Here is a 20691-nt window from a genome sequence, read left to right on the forward strand (position 1 = left end):
TAAAGCACTAAATAAAATAAAATTAAAAATACAGGACACTTAACTTGTGCTGGCAGCAAACACAAAGAGATAGAGGTATTCATAGAAGGTCGTTAAGGGCAGCAGCTATGCTCATCCAAGTGTTTACAGTGGTTTCCTTTGCCTTGTTAATCTTTGCAGTTGTACCTTCCAAACAAACTATATAGTGATAAGAAGCTATCCAAAATTTTCTAAGATTTGTGTCTGGGTGTATCCATTGCTGCAGTATAGTCTTCTTAGCAGCAGTGAACCCTGACATCAACACTCTTTTTTCACACAGAGAAAAATCATACATTGAATCATCATTAAGCAAAAGTAAGCAAGGGTCCAAGTCAAAGTCAAAGTCCAGTCCTGTGAGATCACGTAACACACAGATGACATAGTTCCAAAAGCGTTGAATAACTGGACAGTCCCAGAACATGTGTAGAAATGTACCAGTAGTTCCTGTGTTACAGATGCTGCAGTGAGGATGGGTTACACGTTTCATGAGATATCGTTTATAGGGTGTATGATAGAAACGGTGGATAGTCTTAAAATGGATAAGTACATGACTAAGATTTTTAGAAGTGAGGCAAAGATTTGACCACACTGTTTCCCAATCCGGTTTGAATCCCAACCAAGAAAGTTCCAGGTCCCATTTTGATAGAATCTGTATAGGTTTTTGAACGCTAGTGAGTAAAAAATTATAAATTCTAGTGACTGCACCCCTTGAACACTTAATGGGATTAATCCAACAAAACATTGGGTGGTCATTTAAAGCTGAGTTCCATGGGACACCATAAGCTTTCATGGCTGAACGCAACCTGAGGTACAAGAAGAATGAGAATCCTGGTAAATTATATTCTTGTTGGATATCCTGGAATGTGCGCAAACCATTTGCACCAAATAAATTAGAAAACGTGAAAATACCCCTGGATGACCACAGAGGATAAACAAAAGGTTTATGATCTGACAGGAAATTGAAGTTATTCCATAGCGGTGATTGTGTAAATAATTTCTTTGAGAGACCCGATGCTTTTTCAGCACTATTCCAGGCAGCTAATGTTGATGAAACAATACTACCCAATTTAGTATAAGATTTACGATGCCCAACCCCTGTGAAAGGTAAATCTTGGAGCCTGTGGGGATGCGCTAGAGCAGATTCTATACTTCTCCATGATACTGCACTTTTAGGGTCTGCCCAAGTGCGCATAGCTCTGATTTGAAATGCCCAGAAATAAAGTTTAAAATTAGGAAGTGCAAGCCCCCCATCTAATTTTGTGCGCTGCAAGACTGAAAAACGCAACCTAGGTTGTTTGCCACTCCAGATGAATTTAGATACTGCTGAGTTCAAATCTTCAAAATATTTTGGAGGCGGTATGCATGGGATCATAAAAGACAAAAAGTTAAGTCTTGGTAGAACATTCATTTTGACTGTACTGATTCTGGCTTGCATTGAGATTTTAAGATTAGTCCATTGCTGCAGATCAAGTTTTATCTTCTGACTCATCTCACTGAAGTTCATATGGATGATCTTTGGCAAAGAATCCGTTATTTTAATTCCAAGATAAGTGAATGATTTAGTAAATACAATGTTGGTAGGGAGGCTAATGTGTTGTGAGATGGTATTAAGGGCCATTAGAGATGATTTATCCCAATTAATTTTGTAACCTGACATAGTACTCATCTCATTCTCATTATCTCTAGCCGCTTTATCCTTCTACAGGGTTGCAGGCAAGCTGGAGCCTATCCCAGCTGACTATGGGCGAAAGGCAGGGTACACCCTGGACAAGTCGCCAGGTCATCACAGGGCTGACACATAGACAACCATTCACACTCACATTCACACCTACGGTCAATTTAGAGTCACCAGTTAACCTAACCTGCATGTCTTTGGACTGTGGGGGAAACCGGAGCACCCGGAGGAAACCCACGCGGACACGGGGAGAACATGCAAACTCCGCACAGAAAGGCCCTCGCCGGCCCCGGGGCTCGAACCCAGGACCTTCTTGCTGTGAGGCGACAGCGCTAACCACTACACCACCGTGCCGCCCTGACATAGTACTAAATTCATTAAATAATTCTAACACGCTTGGTATAGATACATTTAGGTTGGATAGGTACAAAATTATGTCATCTGCATACAATGATACGTGATGATGTGAACCATACAATGTAACAGGGGAAATAACTGGGCTTTGCCTAAGGGCCTGTGCTAATGGTTCCAATGACAGAGCAAAAAGGAGAGGTGATAGAGGACAACCTTGACGGCATCCTCTTCGAAGTGGGAAGGGTGCAGAATGTTTAGTGCCTGTTGAAATGGAGGCTGTAGGATTTTTGTAAAGAGTCTGGATAGTACCTATAAACTTGGGGCCAAAACCAAAGTGATGCAATACAGTCCATAAGTAGTCAAGTTCAAGTCTGTCGAAAGCCTTGAGCGCGTCTAGGGAAAAAACTGCGCAGGTGTTGGGATATGTGTGAGCGTGTTCGATAATGTGTAGTAGGCGGCGCATATTGTCGGAGGCTAGCCGCCCTCTAAGAAACCCAGTTTGGTCATAATGTATAAGACTATCTATAATGAGCTCAATACGAGAGACCAAAGCTTTATCTAGAATTTTGATATCACTATTGATTAAAGATATGGGGCGGTAACTAGAGCAATCTAATGGATCTTTATTTTTCTTCTGTAACAAAATAATAAGTGCAGTGTTTTGATCTCGATGAGGGGTACCATGTTCTATAGCATAATTCATGGAACCCAGTATGAGAGGACCTACCAAATCCCAGACGGCCAGATATAATTCTGGTGGGATGCCATCGGGGCCTGGGGATTTTCCCTTTTTAAGTGTCTTGGCTGCCTTATACAGTTCCTCTAGGGTTATAGGTTTTTCAAGAATTTCTTGATCCTCTGCTGAGAGCACAGGAAGGTCAAGATTTTCTAAGAATTTTTTGCATGAATCTTTGTCAAGGACCACCTCAGAAGAGTACAATTTGGAGTAGAATTCTTTGAAGGTGTTATTAATAGCTCTGGGATCAGTGTCGATTTTTCCATCTTTATTTCTTATTAGATCTATATTCGCTTTAGACTCTGAGTCTTTCAGCCTCAATGCAAGTACGTGACTAGTTCTATCTGAATGAAAGTAATATTTCTGTTTAGTTCTGTGAATAATAAACTCGGCTTTGGACATTGACAGACGGTTATATTCTAGTTTCAAAGACATTAACTTTTGACATGCATCATCTGAGAACGATTGGGCCTGCTCATGTTCCAAAGACTTGATTTTTTCTTCCAGGTCAATAAAGCGTATGTTTTTAAGTCTTTTAGCTTTTGAAGAAAAGGCAATACAGTACCCACGTATGAAGCATTTTGTAACTTCCCACAGCATCTGGGGGTTAGGGCATTGCTCTGTATTAAGTTCCAGGAATTCCACAAGCCCTGTTTTTAATTGATCTAGAAACATTCTATCATACAGCAATGAGTCATTGAAGCGCCATCTACAGGGTTTGGCAGCTGTGGGCACAGGGGTGATAGTGCAAATAATGGGAGAGTGGTCAGAGATCAAGATAGGCAGTATGTCAATAGAATTGAAACACTGAAGTAAGGGGGTACTGACAAAAATATAATCAATTCTGGAAAATGATTTGTGTCTTGATGAATAAAAAGTGTATTCTTTCACAAGGGGATTTTGAATACGCCATGGGTCGACTACATTCATTTCTGTAACAAAAGTATTTAGGAGAGAAGAGGACAGAGAGGCAGATGAGTTGGGTGTATTAGAGGAGCGGTCTAATCCTAAATGAATGGATGCATTAAAATCCCCCCCATGATGGTATTGTGGTCACTGAATTGTAGTAACGTTTCTATGATATTGTTAAAAAAATGTTGGTCGGGGTCATTTGGAGCATAAATAGATGACAGTAGGTATTTGGTGTGGTGTACTGTGATAACTACATAGACAAAACGACCAAGGTCATCTCCACCTGCTAAATTTATAGCTACCTGCAAAGACCTTTTAGCCAATATCAGTACACCTTTTGTCTTATTGGAAGCACAAGAGTATGCCAACAACTTATAATTCTTGTTCTGAAAGCGATTTACATCTGCCTCTTTCAAGTGGGATTCTTGAATTAGGGCTATGGAAACTGATTTTCTGTTCAAAAACTCTAAGCATCGCGTTCTCTTCACAGGCGTGTTAAGACCGCGCACATTCCAGGATATAATATTTAAGCTAGACATGGTTTAGTCTATTAAATAAGAGTGTCATAGGATTGAGAAACAGTAATACAAAATTGCCCTCGGACATCGTGCAAAGCCAGACAAGAAAAAAGTTAACAGCTGCCAGACACACTAAACAAATAACAAAAGCAACAACACGCATAACTGTATACAAAAGTTTTACAAGCCGCAAGGAGTCTGTTTGAAAAGCCCCATTGGCCAGTAAAAAAAGAGAAAACATTGAGTCGTGGCTCCTCATAGCGGCGCAATCCCACACCCTCCCCACTCGTTACATGGGCATTATGTTGAGAAATGAAAAGGAAAGCAAATAGGCTTAATATTGCATTTTTCGTCAGAATGATAAAACAAATTACTGTAGCTTACTACAAGCCAGACAAAAAAGTCCACTGTCGTAATGTCGTCGCGAGGATGATGAATCAAACAACGCGAAATGAAAGCACTGTATCATTTAAAAAAAAAAAAAAAAAGGGGGGGGCAAGAAAGAAAAAGAAAACGGCTTACCATCAAGAGCCTTTCAATGTCAACGCAAATACCCATATGTTAAGCTAGCTCACGGACTTAGCTAGATGGAGAGACAGATGTTACTTCGGTAGCATTGCTTGCGGTGAAGGCAGGTTGTTCGAGTGTGTCCATCTGGAGTTCTGCGTTTTTATCCATCTCGGAGGTCTGGGCGTCGTCCCCAGCTGCGCCCCTCTTTCCTCTTGGTGTAGCGCTGGCGGCCTGTCTGTAGGTGAGGTTGTTAGTGAGGAGGAACTGCTCTGCTTCAGCTGGTGAGTGGCACAGTGTTTGTCTTCCGTGGTAAGTGATCTTCAGGGTGGCCGGGTATTGGAGGAATGTTTCAATCCCAAATGACTCGATTTTCTTTCTCACTTCAGTGAAAGCCTTTCGCTTCTTGGTGGTGTCAGCACTGAAGTCTGGAAAGAAACGGAGAGTGTCCGAGCCATGCTTAACTAAAGGCACCGCTCTTGCGCCGCTAAGGATGGCTTGTCTGTCGTTGTAATCCAGCAGTTTGAATATGATTGTACGAGGCCGGTTGGACTTATCGCCGTATACGCGGTGTGCTCGTTCTATCCTGATGTCTTGCCCCATGAGAGCAGGGATCCATTTGACCAGGTTTTTCTTTAAGAATGCGATGCAGTTGTCACCTTCCGCACCTTCACTCAGTCCGACTAAACGAAGATTAGATCTCCTGCTCCGGTCTTCCATTTCAGCCAGTTTGTTGCGTAGCTCGTCGATTGCCATCCTCATAGCTGCGACCTGGTCCCTGTCCTGCCTAGCTGCTGCCTGTGTAGAATCACATCTTGACTGAACGCGCTTCACAGATTTCTCAAGCTGTTCGATTTGGTCTGTGGTTGTAGCTAAAGTGTCATTGGTATTTTTCAATTCAAGTCTTAGGTCAGATATTTGCGGTAGGAGAACATCATCCAAAGCGGCTTTGACCGCGGTGGTGACAATGGTGTTTAGCTCCGTTCTCTGTTCAGATAGCGCTTGCTTCACTCCTGCTAAGATGGCGCTTTCCAGCTCGGCTCTTGATATGCTAGTCGATGAATCCCTGAATCTTTTCTTCTGCGGGGAACTTTCGGCGTCTTTGGTGGGACCACTGGTGTGTGGTACTGCCGATTTCGATGTTGTAACGTAGTTCAGCATAGTTTGCCTCCAGAAAACATTAAAGTAACGATTGGTAAGTGGAGCTCAGTAAATTCACGTCCGCACCGCCATGAATCAGTCACGTGACTCTTATCATTAATATTCATGACATGTAAACGTGTTGCCTCTGATTGGCTAACAGCACTGTGACGCTACCTCCAGTGGGTCAGAACAAGCGGATGTGGGTGTCTTACTATGGCGAGAGAGAAGGAATAAACCGCGAAGGGAAAAATACCGCGCGCTGATGTCATTAAGGTGCGACGCGAGGAAATAAAATAAATTCAACAAATGTTTGGGTTTTTACTGAACAAACAAACAAATAAAATGAACAAGTGACTTAAAAAAAAGAATGTGTGTGTCTTTGTAAAAACTGTTTTGATTGGCTATTATAACAGAGCATGCTGCATGCTTTTTGGTTTTGTAGCGCAGAGTACCTGGCTAACTGCAGGAAGCGGTTAGCTGCACAGCTAATGTAGCCATTGCAAGGCTAACGTGGCACCGATTTTAAAACACGGCAAAACGACTCAACAGTTATACACTTACTTGTTCGGTGTTTGTGGCTGATGCGGCAGGGATGCTTGGTACGGACCCAGGCTTCAGTGACAGTTGATGTGCAAAACCTGCCCTGTACTGTCCCAAGTTGTGGAAACATTCCTCAGGAAAATGCTTCCGACAAACATACACCGTCTTAGGTAGACTCGACAGCGTATTATTGAAGTAAATAAAATTAAGCCACTGCGTCTTCAGGGGCTCTCCCGTCAGCAGTAAAAACAGACTCTTTTCTGTGTTGTCACATCCATGTACAGCGCAATTTCCATGTTTCGCTCGCTTAGGTGATGCCATGTTGTGTCCTCTATGGTCTCCTCACTACAACTGGGCGGGCAATTCATACAGTGGGTGGGAATCCAGAGGGGGGGGGGCGTGGGGATCATCTCCCTTGCTGATGTAGTAAAGGGAAGAGTTTATCAACGCGCCGTTTTGACGCGCCATTCTCAAATGTTGGGCATAGTTTGGTTTACACATTATGAAATTTCTAGCCACTGGGGTGACTTAAGAAGGTCAGAGGAACTCATTTTAACGTTAAAAAACCTCAGAAAGTGAAAATTTCATGCCATGGGACCTTTAAGAGTCAACAGCAGTAATGGCCACAAACCTTGGCCGGCGAGCTAATGGTAGTTAAGAGCCAGTAGCTTTAACGGCTAATGGCAGTAACGGCTAAAAACAACAGCCGTTACCATATCATTAACTCACTTTCTGTTGGTTTTTTTTTTAGCACTCACTCACTGTGTTCACTTTTCAAAACTCTGCTCCGACTTGATGCTCTCTACTAGACTGACGCCCACAGACACACCACACGCTCAAACACCCCCCCCCCCCCAGTGGGCGGGAACAAACCGTGCCCACAGTTCCCTGATTGGCCGATCTGACCTGATGCATTCAGGGGACACAAAGACATGGGAAAAATTTATATTGGACGAGACTATACATGCAGTTTTCTCATTAAACTAAACAATTAATAAAACATTAATTTCCTTTCCTTTTCTTTTCTAATTTATCTATGTAGCCCAATATATTAAAGGGATTACACCAAGTTGTCCTACCAGTAAAAATCCACTCAGGAACTGATCCACATGAAACCGTCATCTAGGTGCTTTGCTAGTCTTTCATGCAAGGCAACAAAATTCTTTACCCAAAAACTTTGGATCCCATCAGGACCAGGAGCTTTCCAGTTAGGAAGTTTCTTAGCCTGCATAGACACATCTTTCAGCTTGATGGTAATATTTCCCTGTTTTGGTTTCTTTTCTTTACATAGTTGGGATTTCAAATTTGCTATTCAGTCAGCACCCTTGTTATGCACAGCACTGTTTTCCCCAAATACCGTTCCAGAACTCCCTTGCTTCTTCAGCATTAGGAGTGATGGTTTCACCAGTATCCCCCTCGAGGTTCTGAAAAAACTGTCTGGTGGTGTTGTCAAACAGTCTACTTTGTTGGAATTGGTCACATTGTTCTGTGTATCTTTTAACTTTCTGTGCCTTTGCCACAATTCTCCGTTTCACTTGTTGTGTTACTGTTCTAAATCCATTGGATTTGATTTGGTATTTCCATTCTAACATATTGTGTTCCTTCTTCTTACCATTCTTCCAATTACTTTTATACCACTGCTCTATTTTATTAAGGTATTGTCTCAATGCAATAACCTTCTCCAACCTTCTTTTCCACCATGGTTCCTGCTCCTTTTTAGCCTTTTTCACATCCAACAACTCCTCAACCAAAAGTGCAGCAGCACATAGGAAATCCTTTGTTTCAGTGATTGTTGCTAGTGGGTATGTATAGACCCTTCCCACTGACGTCACCGGAAACCGGAAGTAAACAAACCCTGCGCCATATTGGAAGACCAACAAACTCGTGATTAGGGGGAAATAACGGCAGCGCGCGGAATTTAAACCCACGAGGCACTTGATTCATCATAAACCTACAATGGTAAACTTTTGTGCTGTGTTAGGGTGTTCCAACAAAGCTGATGGGAAAGGTGAAAAGAAGTCTTTCTACAGAATACCAGCTGTGATTGAAACACAAGCAAACCAAGGAGCTTTCTGCCAGGAGACAGAGAATAAGTGCATTACTGAGTGTCTGTGAGCAAAGGAGAGCCTGAACGTTCCAACCTCCCTATTGGCTGTTTATTGACTGTTTGTAAAAATGTATCAATTGTTGCCCTTCATCGCGGACTCGAGAGACGAGACCTGACGAGTTAGTTCGTTGGTAGCAGAACAAAATGTCTGGACACAAATCGGGTTTTCAGAAAAGGAAAGAAAATAAACGCAGGGTCGAAAATACAAAAAAGGAGGCAGAAAAAGCAAAACAAGTTAAGGTAGGACAAATGGTTACTTTTCTGAGGCAGCCCGCCGTGGCTGCCTGCAGGCTTATTTATTATAGCCCATTTAGTTAAAATAGTTGATATAAAATGTTTATAGTTATAGTTACGTGATGGTTGTCCTCAGTGTTCGAACTATGCCGATATTTTCGGGGGTCCCTTTTTTTCCCTGGGGGGGTGCTTGCGCTTGTCTCGGAGCGCGGATCTCCAAACACGAGAAGCCTATCTTACGCACATATCACGCGGACTCCACACCTCCACACACGCATCGCGTCTGAAGTCATAACTCATCAGGGGAAATCGTGTCCGCATTGGCATGTTCAAAAAACAACCTCGTGTCAACAATGATACCACACGCAAGAAAAAAAAAACAGTCAGGCTACTCAACAACCAACCTGGCAGCAGCAGTCGTTGTCATATCGGTTTATTTTATCTTTGATGTAAACACAACACTTCGGATATGCAAATGCTTCCCGTTACACACGATTGCTATGTCAATAAACATCATTTTGCCAATATTTTAGAGACCCCCCAACATTTCCCAAATCATGCTTTCAAGGGATCTCATGTCTGTTTCAGGGGATCTCGGCTCCCCCGAGTACCCCCGTAGTTCGAACACTGGTTGTCCTGATTTAGACTGGTGGTTTTTTTTGGGGGGGGGTTTGCGCGATGTTGCACCCGGGTCCAGATTAGGGCAGAACCGGCCCTGGCTACATTTCAGGTGTAGTTTGTTTTATGTATATATGTACTTGCATAGATGTGTACTTGGTCTTCCAATATGGTGACTACCGAAATCTCGCGGCGCGGTGACGTCATGCGGGAATGGTCTATTGAAGGATATTATTTACCTGCATGGTCACCCATTTGATTCTTGTCCTATCAAATCGCCTAAGATTCACAGGTGTGTGGTTATTGTGGGTTTTGACCAGTTCCAGCAATCTATTCAACAAACGGTGTGTTTCATTATCCATTTCACTGATTGGTTCCTCGTCCTCAGGGATACCGGTCTCCCGTTGTTGTGTATCAGGCTGTTCTGTCTCCAGCTCTCCAGCTTCTGCCATATGTTGTTCTGATCACTGCCAAATCTATTTTATCTGCTTTTCTTTCTTCTAGCGCTAACCCGACTTCTTACCTGTCATCACAAGGCACACCACTTCCCACGTCTCTCCTTGTCTTGACTTTACTCAGTACTCTTCCTAATTTTTGCTTTCCTTATTATTATTGTTGTTTTATATAATGTTTTAATAGATATTAATAATGCTTATAGTATAATAATTTTCTTTTTTTAAACCATTATCACTTTTATGTTTGAAAAATATTCTTCAGCGCAACGCCATTGTAACTTTGCTAGCAAGTCTGTCCCCATGTGTCGTCAGCATAGCACACATCCACTAACTTCTGACAGCAATAATGAAAACACAGCATCAGCTAACAAATTAACATGAAAACCCATACTTCCTGCCGTCATCTATACCGGTTGTCCGTTGTGGGTGAGTTGGAGCCAATCCAAATGTCTTTGGGTGGAAACTGGAGCACCTGGCGGAAACGACACAGAAAGGCCCCCAGTCAACTGTTGGGTTCAAACCCAGAACCTGCTTGCTATTGGGCAACAGTGTTAACCTCCAGCTCCAGAATTCCTAAGCATGTTACAAATATTTCAGCATGAACATAAGGGTTTCAGGGTGGAGTTTTATCTAAGGACTGAACATGTATTATCTCATTGAACTTTTTTGTCTGTATTAGTATGAGAAAATGAAAAGGCAGTGAGAAAATGTTCTCCAGTGAAATACCACTGGGGAAGCCATGACCTAATGGTTAGAGAAGCAGCTTTGGACCAAAAGGTCAACGATTTGATTCCCTGGACCAGTAGGAATGGCTGAAGTGCCCTAGAACAAGGCACTTGTTCTAGGTCTGCTCCCTACTCTCGAGTTCCGAATAATAGCGCAGTTGGGAATAAGAGTGTAGGGCGGCAAAATGGGCAAAAATTAATAAGAGTGTAGGGTGGAAATAAGTATGCAGGCCGGAAAATTCTCGAGTTTCGAATAATAGTGCAGTTGGGAATAAGAGTATAGGATGGCACATTAGGACAAATATAATAAGTGATAAGCACACTTGTAGTCTAGAAAATTATGCTGAACAGATCTTGGAGACCAAATATCAATTCAGTAAACAGACAAATCATATCATGGCTGTCAAAATTTCTTGTTCGTGTTCTTTTTATCTAAAACAAAAAGAATATCTGGATACTAGTAGAGTACTTTTGCTTGAGAAACTCAAGTATGCAAATTGCTTTAATTTACCTTTATTTAAGGTCTTAAAACATCAAAATTCTAATTTAAAAATTTCAAAATTCTATTACAGAGGCAGAGGAAGACTTTATTGCACCATTTGAATCCAGCAGGTGAAAGAGCATGAACCGTTAAGTCTTCATCCGATTCTTCAACAATATCACAATTAGAATATGAAGGGATGATCAGCCAATAGATACAAACGCCTCTTAATTCCAATTAATACAATATGACTTAAGGAAAAAGGCTATATCTTAATGCTTTATTACCGTTGTTTACCACCGGCAGTGTTGTTGGTGCATCGGCGGTGCTTCGTTGTGTCTGCGCATGTGCGTAGTGAGTCGTCTGTGTTCAGGCGTTATTTTCGCTCATTCGTCACACGTGCTTGTATTGACAAATAGAATAAGCGTGTAGGCCCGAATAAGACCGTGCAGGCGGGAATTTTTCGCAAAAATAAATAGCCGTGCATGCACGGTTATTCGGAACTCGAGAGTAGGCTGCTCAGGGTGTGTTGTACATCATTGTGGATAAAAGTATCTGTTAAATGCTTGTAAATTAAAAAAAAATGCTCATGAAAAAAATTGAAATAAAGAAAAACAGACATTTATAGCGGTGCTTGAAGATTTATGAGCCATTTAGAATTTTCTATATTTCTGCATAAACATGATCTAAAATAACATTCAAGCGCTACTGTATTCAAGATTCAAGAGAGCTTTATTGTCAATATGTCCATATACAAGTATGCAGTGCACTGAAATGCTATTTCCCTCAAGCTCCCCATAATGTACTTGTAGAGAAATAGAAGGATTGCAAAAATAAGATGTATATAAATAACTCTGTATATAGCTAAGTAACATCTAGCTATCTAAACGTATGGTTATCTAAATGTTACTGTAGAACCTTCTATAGAGCGAAGAGCTGGAATTAATTTGACTGTGAGTATGACAGTAAAGTGGCTTTTTTTTTTTATTAATTAAAGGAAATGTTTGCGTCACCCTCATAAACTGGAAGTGCTGGTTGAGCAAAAACCACATAGGCTGTCTGTCAATGACTGACTTGTATTTATAAGGTAGTGGTACTTCGCAGTGGTGTTTTGAGGATGGAGTACGTGCTTAGTTTTTTGTTCTGAAATGGTTTTCCATTTATGCTACAAGTTTAGCTTTTAAACAAGACATGTTTCAAACATACATTTTCACTGTCATGTTTGTTTATCATGGAACTGAAGCAGAACTCTTTTATCCATCAGGTGTCCATCATCCCTACGCCTGGCCATACAGGACGTGATGTCAGTGTTCTTGTTAAGGGAACAGTTGTGGGGCAAGTTCTTGTGGCTGGGGACCTGTTTGAATGTTGTGCTGATGATGACTCATGGAGAGAGCTTAGCGAGAACCCAGAGGTGCAGGATGCGAGTCGGCAGACTGCTTTAAGGACTGCTGATGTCATCGTTCCTGGACATGGAGCACCATTCAGGGTGTTCAGGGAATTGGACGGCTGAGGACTGTAAATATGTCCAAACCACTGAAGTACAGTTGGGTTTGTGGTGCAGGTGAAGTCTAATCTTGGATAATCATTGAAAAGTCACAGGAATAAAAACACTTATTATCTACGTTATTGTACAATGCCATTGTTTATTTTTATGTTTTATAGTATTCCTCAGTTATATGCAGAGCCTGGTAACCCAGCTTACTAGACAAATACCAAGTTTAACATGGATATACTGTAAATAATTGCTGTAAAAATGCAACCAAATTTCAACAGTTTTTTTTTTTGAATGCAGTAATATTGTGAATCATAATGCTTTAAAGATGGGATTTTGGTGATGTAGGGCAGCAGTAAAGCATTTTAGGGTATAGAGGATGTGCAGTCACGTGACCCATCCGTGTGTACTCCGCCATATTGGACGGCTTCAGGATTGTTTACCTTGTGCGAGCTTAATGGATCCAGGGAGTAATCCCCAAGAAAATTCGGAAAATACCCAATCTACATCGCGCGATAACTTGTCTAAGTTTGTTCAGCATCTTGAAGGTGACGTGAGGCAGCGTTATGTGGAAAAGTGTTCCAGGTTGGGGATTGCAGATCCGTACAACTTGCCGCAATCCTTGTTCAGGGAAATTCGGAGCTGCGGTGCCGGCGATTTGCCCGATCTGGCCTACCACGACATTTACAATTTTCTTGTTAATCGTGAATCGTGTTACACTGGCAAAGCCCTCAAAGCTTACAAGAGCCTGGAAGCTTATAAATATTTTGTTGCGGGATGGGTATCCCAACTATACCTCTGGAAGGTTCCGAAGAAGAATGTCTACTTGATAACCTCACGGGTAAGCGGCATTAAGACGTTTATCATAAAGAGACTATGCAGGACGTTTTATCGTAAGAATGTTCGAAATCTAAACTCAGTTCCAGATAATGACAGGGTTGTAAATATGTATGTTTTTGTCTGAAAAAAAAAAATCACAAATCACTGACTATGCAGTTGTCATTCAATCCGAAAATCAACTTAACAGATATACTAGGAGTATTGAATTAGAAGATTACACCTACCTGATATGAAGTGTTCACTACAAATTCGGCTGGTAGAACTGGGGTACCAGTTTTCTCTTCGCACAGCGGACACCCATTTTGCGCGTCTCTCCTCGTCTGCGGGGAATCTATAAAATGACAGGCCCTCCTTTTGGCCCTGTCTATTGGTACAACCAGATGCTGAACAAGATATAACCATTCTCGAAAGATCTACTCCCACACGCTTGATAATTAGAATGGGTTCGTCTAAGTTCTATGCGCGGCCATGCCGTCCAAGATGGCAGATAAACAAATATCACGTGACCTTGTGACGTCACGTGCATGCTCTCTATAGAACAGTATCTTCAGCTCCGTCCTCCAGTCGCACACATCTGTGGAGAAAACATTGGTTAGGATTCATTTCTCCACCATTAACAAGGTAAGATGTCTCATTAAAATTAAATTCTTGTTCTCCTCTGTGTGGAAGTTTGGCTTGTTTGAAGAGATTATATGTCTAGCTAAGAAAACCAATACTACATAAGGAAGCTAGTTTTAGTGTTGAATGTGACTGGTTTGCTAATGCTAATCCTCGTTTCGTAGCTAGCTAGCTAACACAAACCAACACATTTTAGATTGTAGTACATTATTTTATCAATAATTGGATGACAGTCACTGAACGTTTAAAGAAGACATCTTAAAAGAAGAAGAAAAGGTAGCTTGCTGTGATAAGTTAGTTTTATTTTGCCTTGTATGGGAGATATTGATCACTGATCGATTGCACAGTGAACATTTCCTGGTGGCATGTACTTTTCTGGTTAGTCGTTGAACAAGATGCAAAACGATGAAATGATGATTTTACTTTATATTGAAACATGTTCTTGTCACATCACACAATGAAAAACAGTGACTGATATGCATTTCATTTCCGCATGGCATGGTTTCTGCACGCTGCTCACTGTAAAACAATACATCATAGTGACTGATTTTTCCCCTCATCCAAAAAGTCATGTTTGCATTTCAAGGTGGCATGAAATCCTCTCCATATGTTTCCTCACTCTAAAAGTCAGGAACTAATTGCTGTTGTATACTGATGTGTTTCCAGGCACTTCATTGGGATAAACCCAGAGAGGTAATCAAAGACTAGACTAGTGCAAAGATGGTTTTAAAGAAGACAGGGAAAAATTGTCATCTAAAAATCTATCCCAGTAAACCCTCGCGTATCCACTCTTCTGAAAATTTTTATGGACTTTGAGTGGGACTTCATTTAGGCAAGTTTTCACGTAGACTTGGATTTTTTTTTTTTAAATAACAAAAATATTGTAAAAATGAACCAAACTTTTATTTGGATTTTGTTCAGACAACAGACTCTGTTTTTAATGATGCTGTGTTTTTGTTATCTTATTTAATAAATACATGAATACATACCATCTGAGCATTGTTTGAATCCTTTTTTTGTTTATTAAACTTAGCTTTATATGCAGTATTGTCATAAAATACATTAAAAATGCTAAATAATTATAATTTTAAGAAACTAATTCAGAATACAGTGTAGACACTAAAAATTATGGTAAACAGCTAGAAACCCTGCTGCCAGTATTTTACAACCCCAATTCCAAAAAAGTTGGGACAAAGTACAAATTGTAAATAAAAATGGAATGCAATAATTTACAAATCTCAAAAACTGATATTGTATTCACAATCAAACATAGACAACATATTAAATGTCGAAAGTGAGACATTCTGAAATTTCTTGCCAAATATTGGCTCATTTGAAATTTCATGACAGCAACACATCTCAAAAAAGTTGGGACAGGGGCAATAAGAGGCTGGAAAAGTTAAAGGTACAAAAAAGGAACAGCTGGAGGACCAAATTGCAACTCATTAGGTCAATTGGCAATAGGTCATTAACATGACTGGGTATAAAAAGAGCATCTTGGAGTGGCAGCGGCTCTCGGAAGTAAAGATGGGAAGAGGATCACCAATCCCCCTAATTCTGCGCCAACAAATAGTGGAGCAATATCAGAAAGGAGTCTGACAGTGTAAAACTGCAAAGAGTTTGAACATATCATCATCTACAGTGCATAATATCATCAAAAGATTCAGAGAATCTGGAAGAATCTCTGTGCGTAAGGGTCAAGGCCAGAAAACCATACTGGGTGCCCGTGATCTTCGGGCCCTTAGACGGCACTGCATCACATACAGGCATGCTTCTGTATTGGAAATCACAAAATGGGCTCAGGAATATTTCCAGAGAACATTATCTGTGAACACAATTCACCGTGCCATCCGCCGTTGCCAGCTAAAACTCTATAGTTCAAAGAAGAAGCCGTATCTAAACATGATCCAGAAGCGCAGACATCTTCTCTGGGCCAAGGCTCATTTAAAATGGACTGTGGCAAAGTGGAAAACTGTTCTGTGGTCAGACAAATCAAAATTTGAAGTTCTTTATGGAAATCAGGGACGCCGTGTCATTCGGACTAAAGAGGAGAAGGACGACCCAAGTTGTTATCAGCGCTCAGTCCAGAAGCCTGCATCTCTGATGGTATGGGGTTGCATTAGTGCGTGTGGCATGGGCAGCTTACACATCTGGAAAGACACCATCAATGCTGAAAGGTATATCCAGGTTCTAGAGCAACATATGCTCCCATCCAGACGACGTCTCTTTCAGGGAAGACCTTGCATTTTCCAACATGACAATGCCGAACCACATACTGCATCAATTACAGCATCATGGCTGCGTAGAAGAAGGGTCCGGGTACTGAACTGGCCAGCCTGCAGTCCAGATCTTTCACCCATAGAAAACATTTGGCGCATCATAAAACGGAAGATACGACAAAAAAGACCTAAGACAGTTGAGCAACTAGAATCCTACATTAGACAAGAATGGGTTAACATTCCTATCCCTAAACTTGAGCAACTTGTCTCCTCAGTCCCCAGACGTTTACAGACTGTTGTAAAGAGAAAAGGGGATGTCTCACAGTGGTAAACATGGCCTTGTCCCAACTTTTTTTGAGATGTGGTGTTGTCATGAAATTTAAAATCACCTAATTTTTCTCTTTAAATGATACATTTTCTCAGTTTAAACATTTGATATGTCATCTATGTTCTATTCTGAATAAAATATGGAATTTTGAAACTTCCACATCATTGCATTCCATTTTTATTTACAATTTGTACTTTGTCCCAACTTTTTTGGAATCGGGGTTGTACTGTAATTTGCAGGAAAATTTACAGTATTTTACAGGAATTTAATTTTTTATTTATTTATTTATTTTTTACAGTGAATAGGAGATGCACATCACATCACAATAGTCTGACCTAAATAGTGCCTTACTCAGTTCTGAAATACAAGAATATTTCTAACACGTTACTGTTTAAAGTACTATATTTTCAGATTTTGAGCCTAAATGACAACTAACTTAAGTCTCTCCGTGACATAAGTCACATAAGGCCTCCACGCCAACTGACCAACCCCTCCTATTCTGGGTTTCATTTATGTCAGTGTTTCTTGTTTCTGTAACATCTTGTTTTTACAGGACAGGGCTGTTAACCCTGTGCCCAACCTCCCCTCTGGTGAACCGGGTTTTCTCTCTGAGTTGTCCTTCTCGTAGATGATTGCATTCACCCTGCTAATGAGTTGCATCTACCCGGATTTCCTTCTGGGTGTTCTCCCATAGCCTTTGGCTAACCAAAGCCATCCACAAGGCAGTGGAGTTATTTGACCCATAACTGGGGACTAGGTTTGTAGGCATCAAGGCATATCCACACGCTGGTGGGCCATGAGTGCTGTACATCTAGGGGCCTAGTCACCTCCGAGACCTTGTGCTTCTGCCGGGGTCCGCAGGGTACCCAGTTACCATCTACCACCTTGGGGAGGATCCCATATCTGGGGCACATAGGTCTTATTGTATGAGTGGCTATAACTGGCGGTGAAGGCTTACGCACTCAGCTCCGCAGTTCACAGTATTGCTGTTAGCCAGTGGCGTGGCTGAGAGCGAGAGTGACGAGCACAGACACTACAACACACACACACACTGTACGCATCATACAGCCATTTGGTAGACCCAAGTGACAACACACGGTCCTTATATGTTCGTTTGTGTGTTACTGAAACAATCATTTGTTATTACTATTAAAATAAATCTTCTTAGAAAATCTTGGACCATACATTGAAGAACAGCGGGTGAAATTACAGGTGTAGGGCAGACAGAAAGAAAAGAAATTACATTTTAAGCTATTTGTCACAATTGTTTCAATATTAAGATCTTGCACTAGAAATGTAATGATTTTGTTTAGTATTGTAACTGAAAACCTTAGCGGCGTGGTGATGTTACAGCTTCTGTAAACTCCAGTAATGATATTATAGGTTAGATAAAAGAGCAGAACCAAGATTAATTTAAAGATATAGACTCACAGCTCCTATTAGAAACACTCAACAAAAGAACAAAGGTCTCACTTTGACAATACATTTTGTAATTATTATTAAATGTAATCCAAATTTTGCTTTTCCTTTGAGATTCACTTACTAACCAAATTATTAGGAACCCAATTCTATAACTAATGGGTTGTTTTACAATCAGGGTACAAAGTTTGTGTCACAGGGGTCCAAAATTCAAATTGATTCAAACTGGTTCTTGTAGCAGTTTTTAAGTGAAGGACAAGTTAAAAAACAGATTTCAGGTAATTTTTTGACGTGTGTGTATGGTGTCTATGGTAGTTTTGTGTAATCTGCTATAAGATGGGAGAAACAAATGAAGTGATTCTCGGAGAGGACTTTTTTTTTTGACAATTCAGAATCCACGACTTCCAGAGTGCTTTTAAATATAAGGCTGTAAGCTTTGTGTTGTCTAATATTTATGTCCCAATATCTTGACCACATTTTAGGATGAAAATAATAATTTTAGATATGTTATTTTATATTGAAAAATTAGCTGTCTCGGAGAGGACTTTTTTTTTGACACAATTACATACTAATTTGATCAAAATAGTCTGAAAACTTACTGGTATTCAATGTTAAAACTTAACTATGTTTCCAATGATATGGAACCAAATATGTGTTTGATGGTATAAAGAATGATTTAAGTGCATCCCTTTTGGAGCTACCTGTGGTCAAAAAAGCACTTTTTCTAAATGACACGAGTAATTTTGCTAAATATGACATATATTGCCATACATTCACCAAAAATAACGTTATCACCAAATTTTTTTTGCATGGTAAATAGAGCTATCACAGCGCTACAATAAACAACCAAGTTTATTTAGTCAAGCCTTTTGATATTGAAGATAATAAGTATTAAATGGGGCGGCTCGGTGGTGTAGTGGTTAGCACTGTCGCCTCACAGCAAGAAGGTCCTGGGTTCGAGCCCCATGGCCGGCGGGGGCCTCTCTGTGCGGAGTTTGCATGTTGTCCGCGTGGGTTTCCTCCGGGTGCTCCAGTTTCCCCCACAGTCCAAAGACATGCAGGTTAGGTTAACTGGTGACTCTAAATTGACCGTGAGTGTGAATGGTTGTCTATGTGTCAGCCCTGTGATGACCTGGTGACTTGTCCAGGGTGTACCCCGCCTCTTGCCCATAGTCAGCTGGGATAGGCTCCAGCTTGCCTGCGACCCTGTAGAAGGATAAAGCGGCTACAGATAATGAGATGAGATGAGAAGTGTTAAATGTGATTTTTAGCTTGCGTACGCTGATCGTAAAACAACCCTAATGTAAAATTGAGCATTCAAAGATGATTTTCTGTGCATAGCTGCTATAAATAGTGGTTATTGATGAGTCAGCTGCAGCTTTCCTGTTTGCTTGAACCAGCCTGCACATTCTCTGTTCAACTGTCTGGTTAATGAAGTGTTTCCATTCAGTGTTCACTGTACGCTGGGCATTTTCGGTAATTTTTCACACCTCTAAGACATTTCTACAGTTTTTAAACCACCCTGTCTTTCCACCAACATCCATGCTGCAGTCAAAGTCTTGTGGATCACTTTTTCTCCCCCGTTCTGATGTTTGATCTTAACGCTAGCTGAAGCTCTTGGCCCACGCCTACATGATTTTATTAATTTAGCTGCTTCCTCACGACTGGCTAATTTGATATTTGAATGAATGTGCAGATGTACAAGGGTCGATTCACATGTGAGATTACATAACTGTAGGTGGTCAATGGGGTCAAAACCTGTTGTGGGTGTATGGGGTGGCCTGAATTGGTGTGAAACTGCTAGCCTAAATCTTTGTCTCACTTTTGTTTTAGCTTCCTGTGAGCGGGTTGTACAATCTTAGATGTTTTTGATGGTTGCTACAGTGTAAATCAGAAAGGCAATAAATAAGTTTGTGTAGATTAGACCTAATTTTAAACTTTGTCTGGACTTCAAGCTGATAACAAAGCTCCCAGTTAATATTTAACAAATGAGCTGCTTTGTAGTTATTTGTTTGTCTTAAAATTATATTTAATTCACTTAACATTTTCTTTAATTGAAAATATTATTTGCAAATTAATGATTGAATTTTGAAATGTGTAATGTTCACCACCTTCGACAGAAACACATTGAAATTGTTCTGACCTACTGCATCACTGCCTGGTTTGGATCTTGCACAGCATCTGAACAAAAACAGCTGGGCAGGCTTGTGAGAACAGCAGGGAAGATCAATGGTGCCCCTCTCCCATCCCTGCCAGCACTGCATCCGCAGAGCCTCCAGCATCATCAAGGACTCCTCTCACCTTTCCTACAGACTGGTTTCCCTCCTGCCATCAGGAAAAGGATACAGGAGCATCTGCACCAGGACCTGCAGGTTCCTCAACAGCTTTATCCCCAGGCTGTGAGGATCCTGAACACTCTTGCCACCCCCCCAAACTCCACCGTTGGACTTCTCCACGAGTGCAATCCTTTACACACCACGCTGTGCACTTTACACTCCACTAGTGTGCTTCTTACACACCACACCATGCACCTTATGTATTAAAACAACTACCTCAACTAAAGTTGCTGTTAAGTGTGTGCGTGTGTGCAAATGTAGATGTGTGTTTTTTGTTTTGGTTTTTTGAAAAGTACTTAATGTACTTGGGACAGGATCGCTAGCTAGTAGTGTGTTTTTTAGTACTTGTGTATTTTAGTACTTATTTGTAACATTCTTTTCATAGTTATTTATGTACATTGTTTAGGCAAGGA

The 20691-nt window shown here is 40.9% G+C and overlaps 1 protein-coding gene across 1 annotated transcript in view; it reads left to right on the plus strand.

Annotated features, from left to right (window-relative positions):
* The window catches only part of mblac1 (metallo-beta-lactamase domain containing 1), a 41674-nt gene extending 26755 nt beyond the window's left edge, over nucleotides 1–14919 (plus strand). The window contains exon 2 of the mRNA XM_060935684.1: nucleotides 12288–14919. Within this exon, the coding sequence (XP_060791667.1) occupies nucleotides 12288–12536 (249 nt within the window). The 3' untranslated portion in view covers nucleotides 12537–14919. The remainder of the gene's footprint in view (nucleotides 1–12287) is intronic.
* The last annotated feature ends 5772 nt before the right edge of the window (nucleotides 14920–20691 follow it).

This window comes from Neoarius graeffei, chromosome 1, assembly GCF_027579695.1.
Source record: "Neoarius graeffei isolate fNeoGra1 chromosome 1, fNeoGra1.pri, whole genome shotgun sequence".
Lineage (NCBI taxonomy): Eukaryota > Metazoa > Chordata > Actinopteri > Siluriformes > Ariidae > Neoarius > Neoarius graeffei.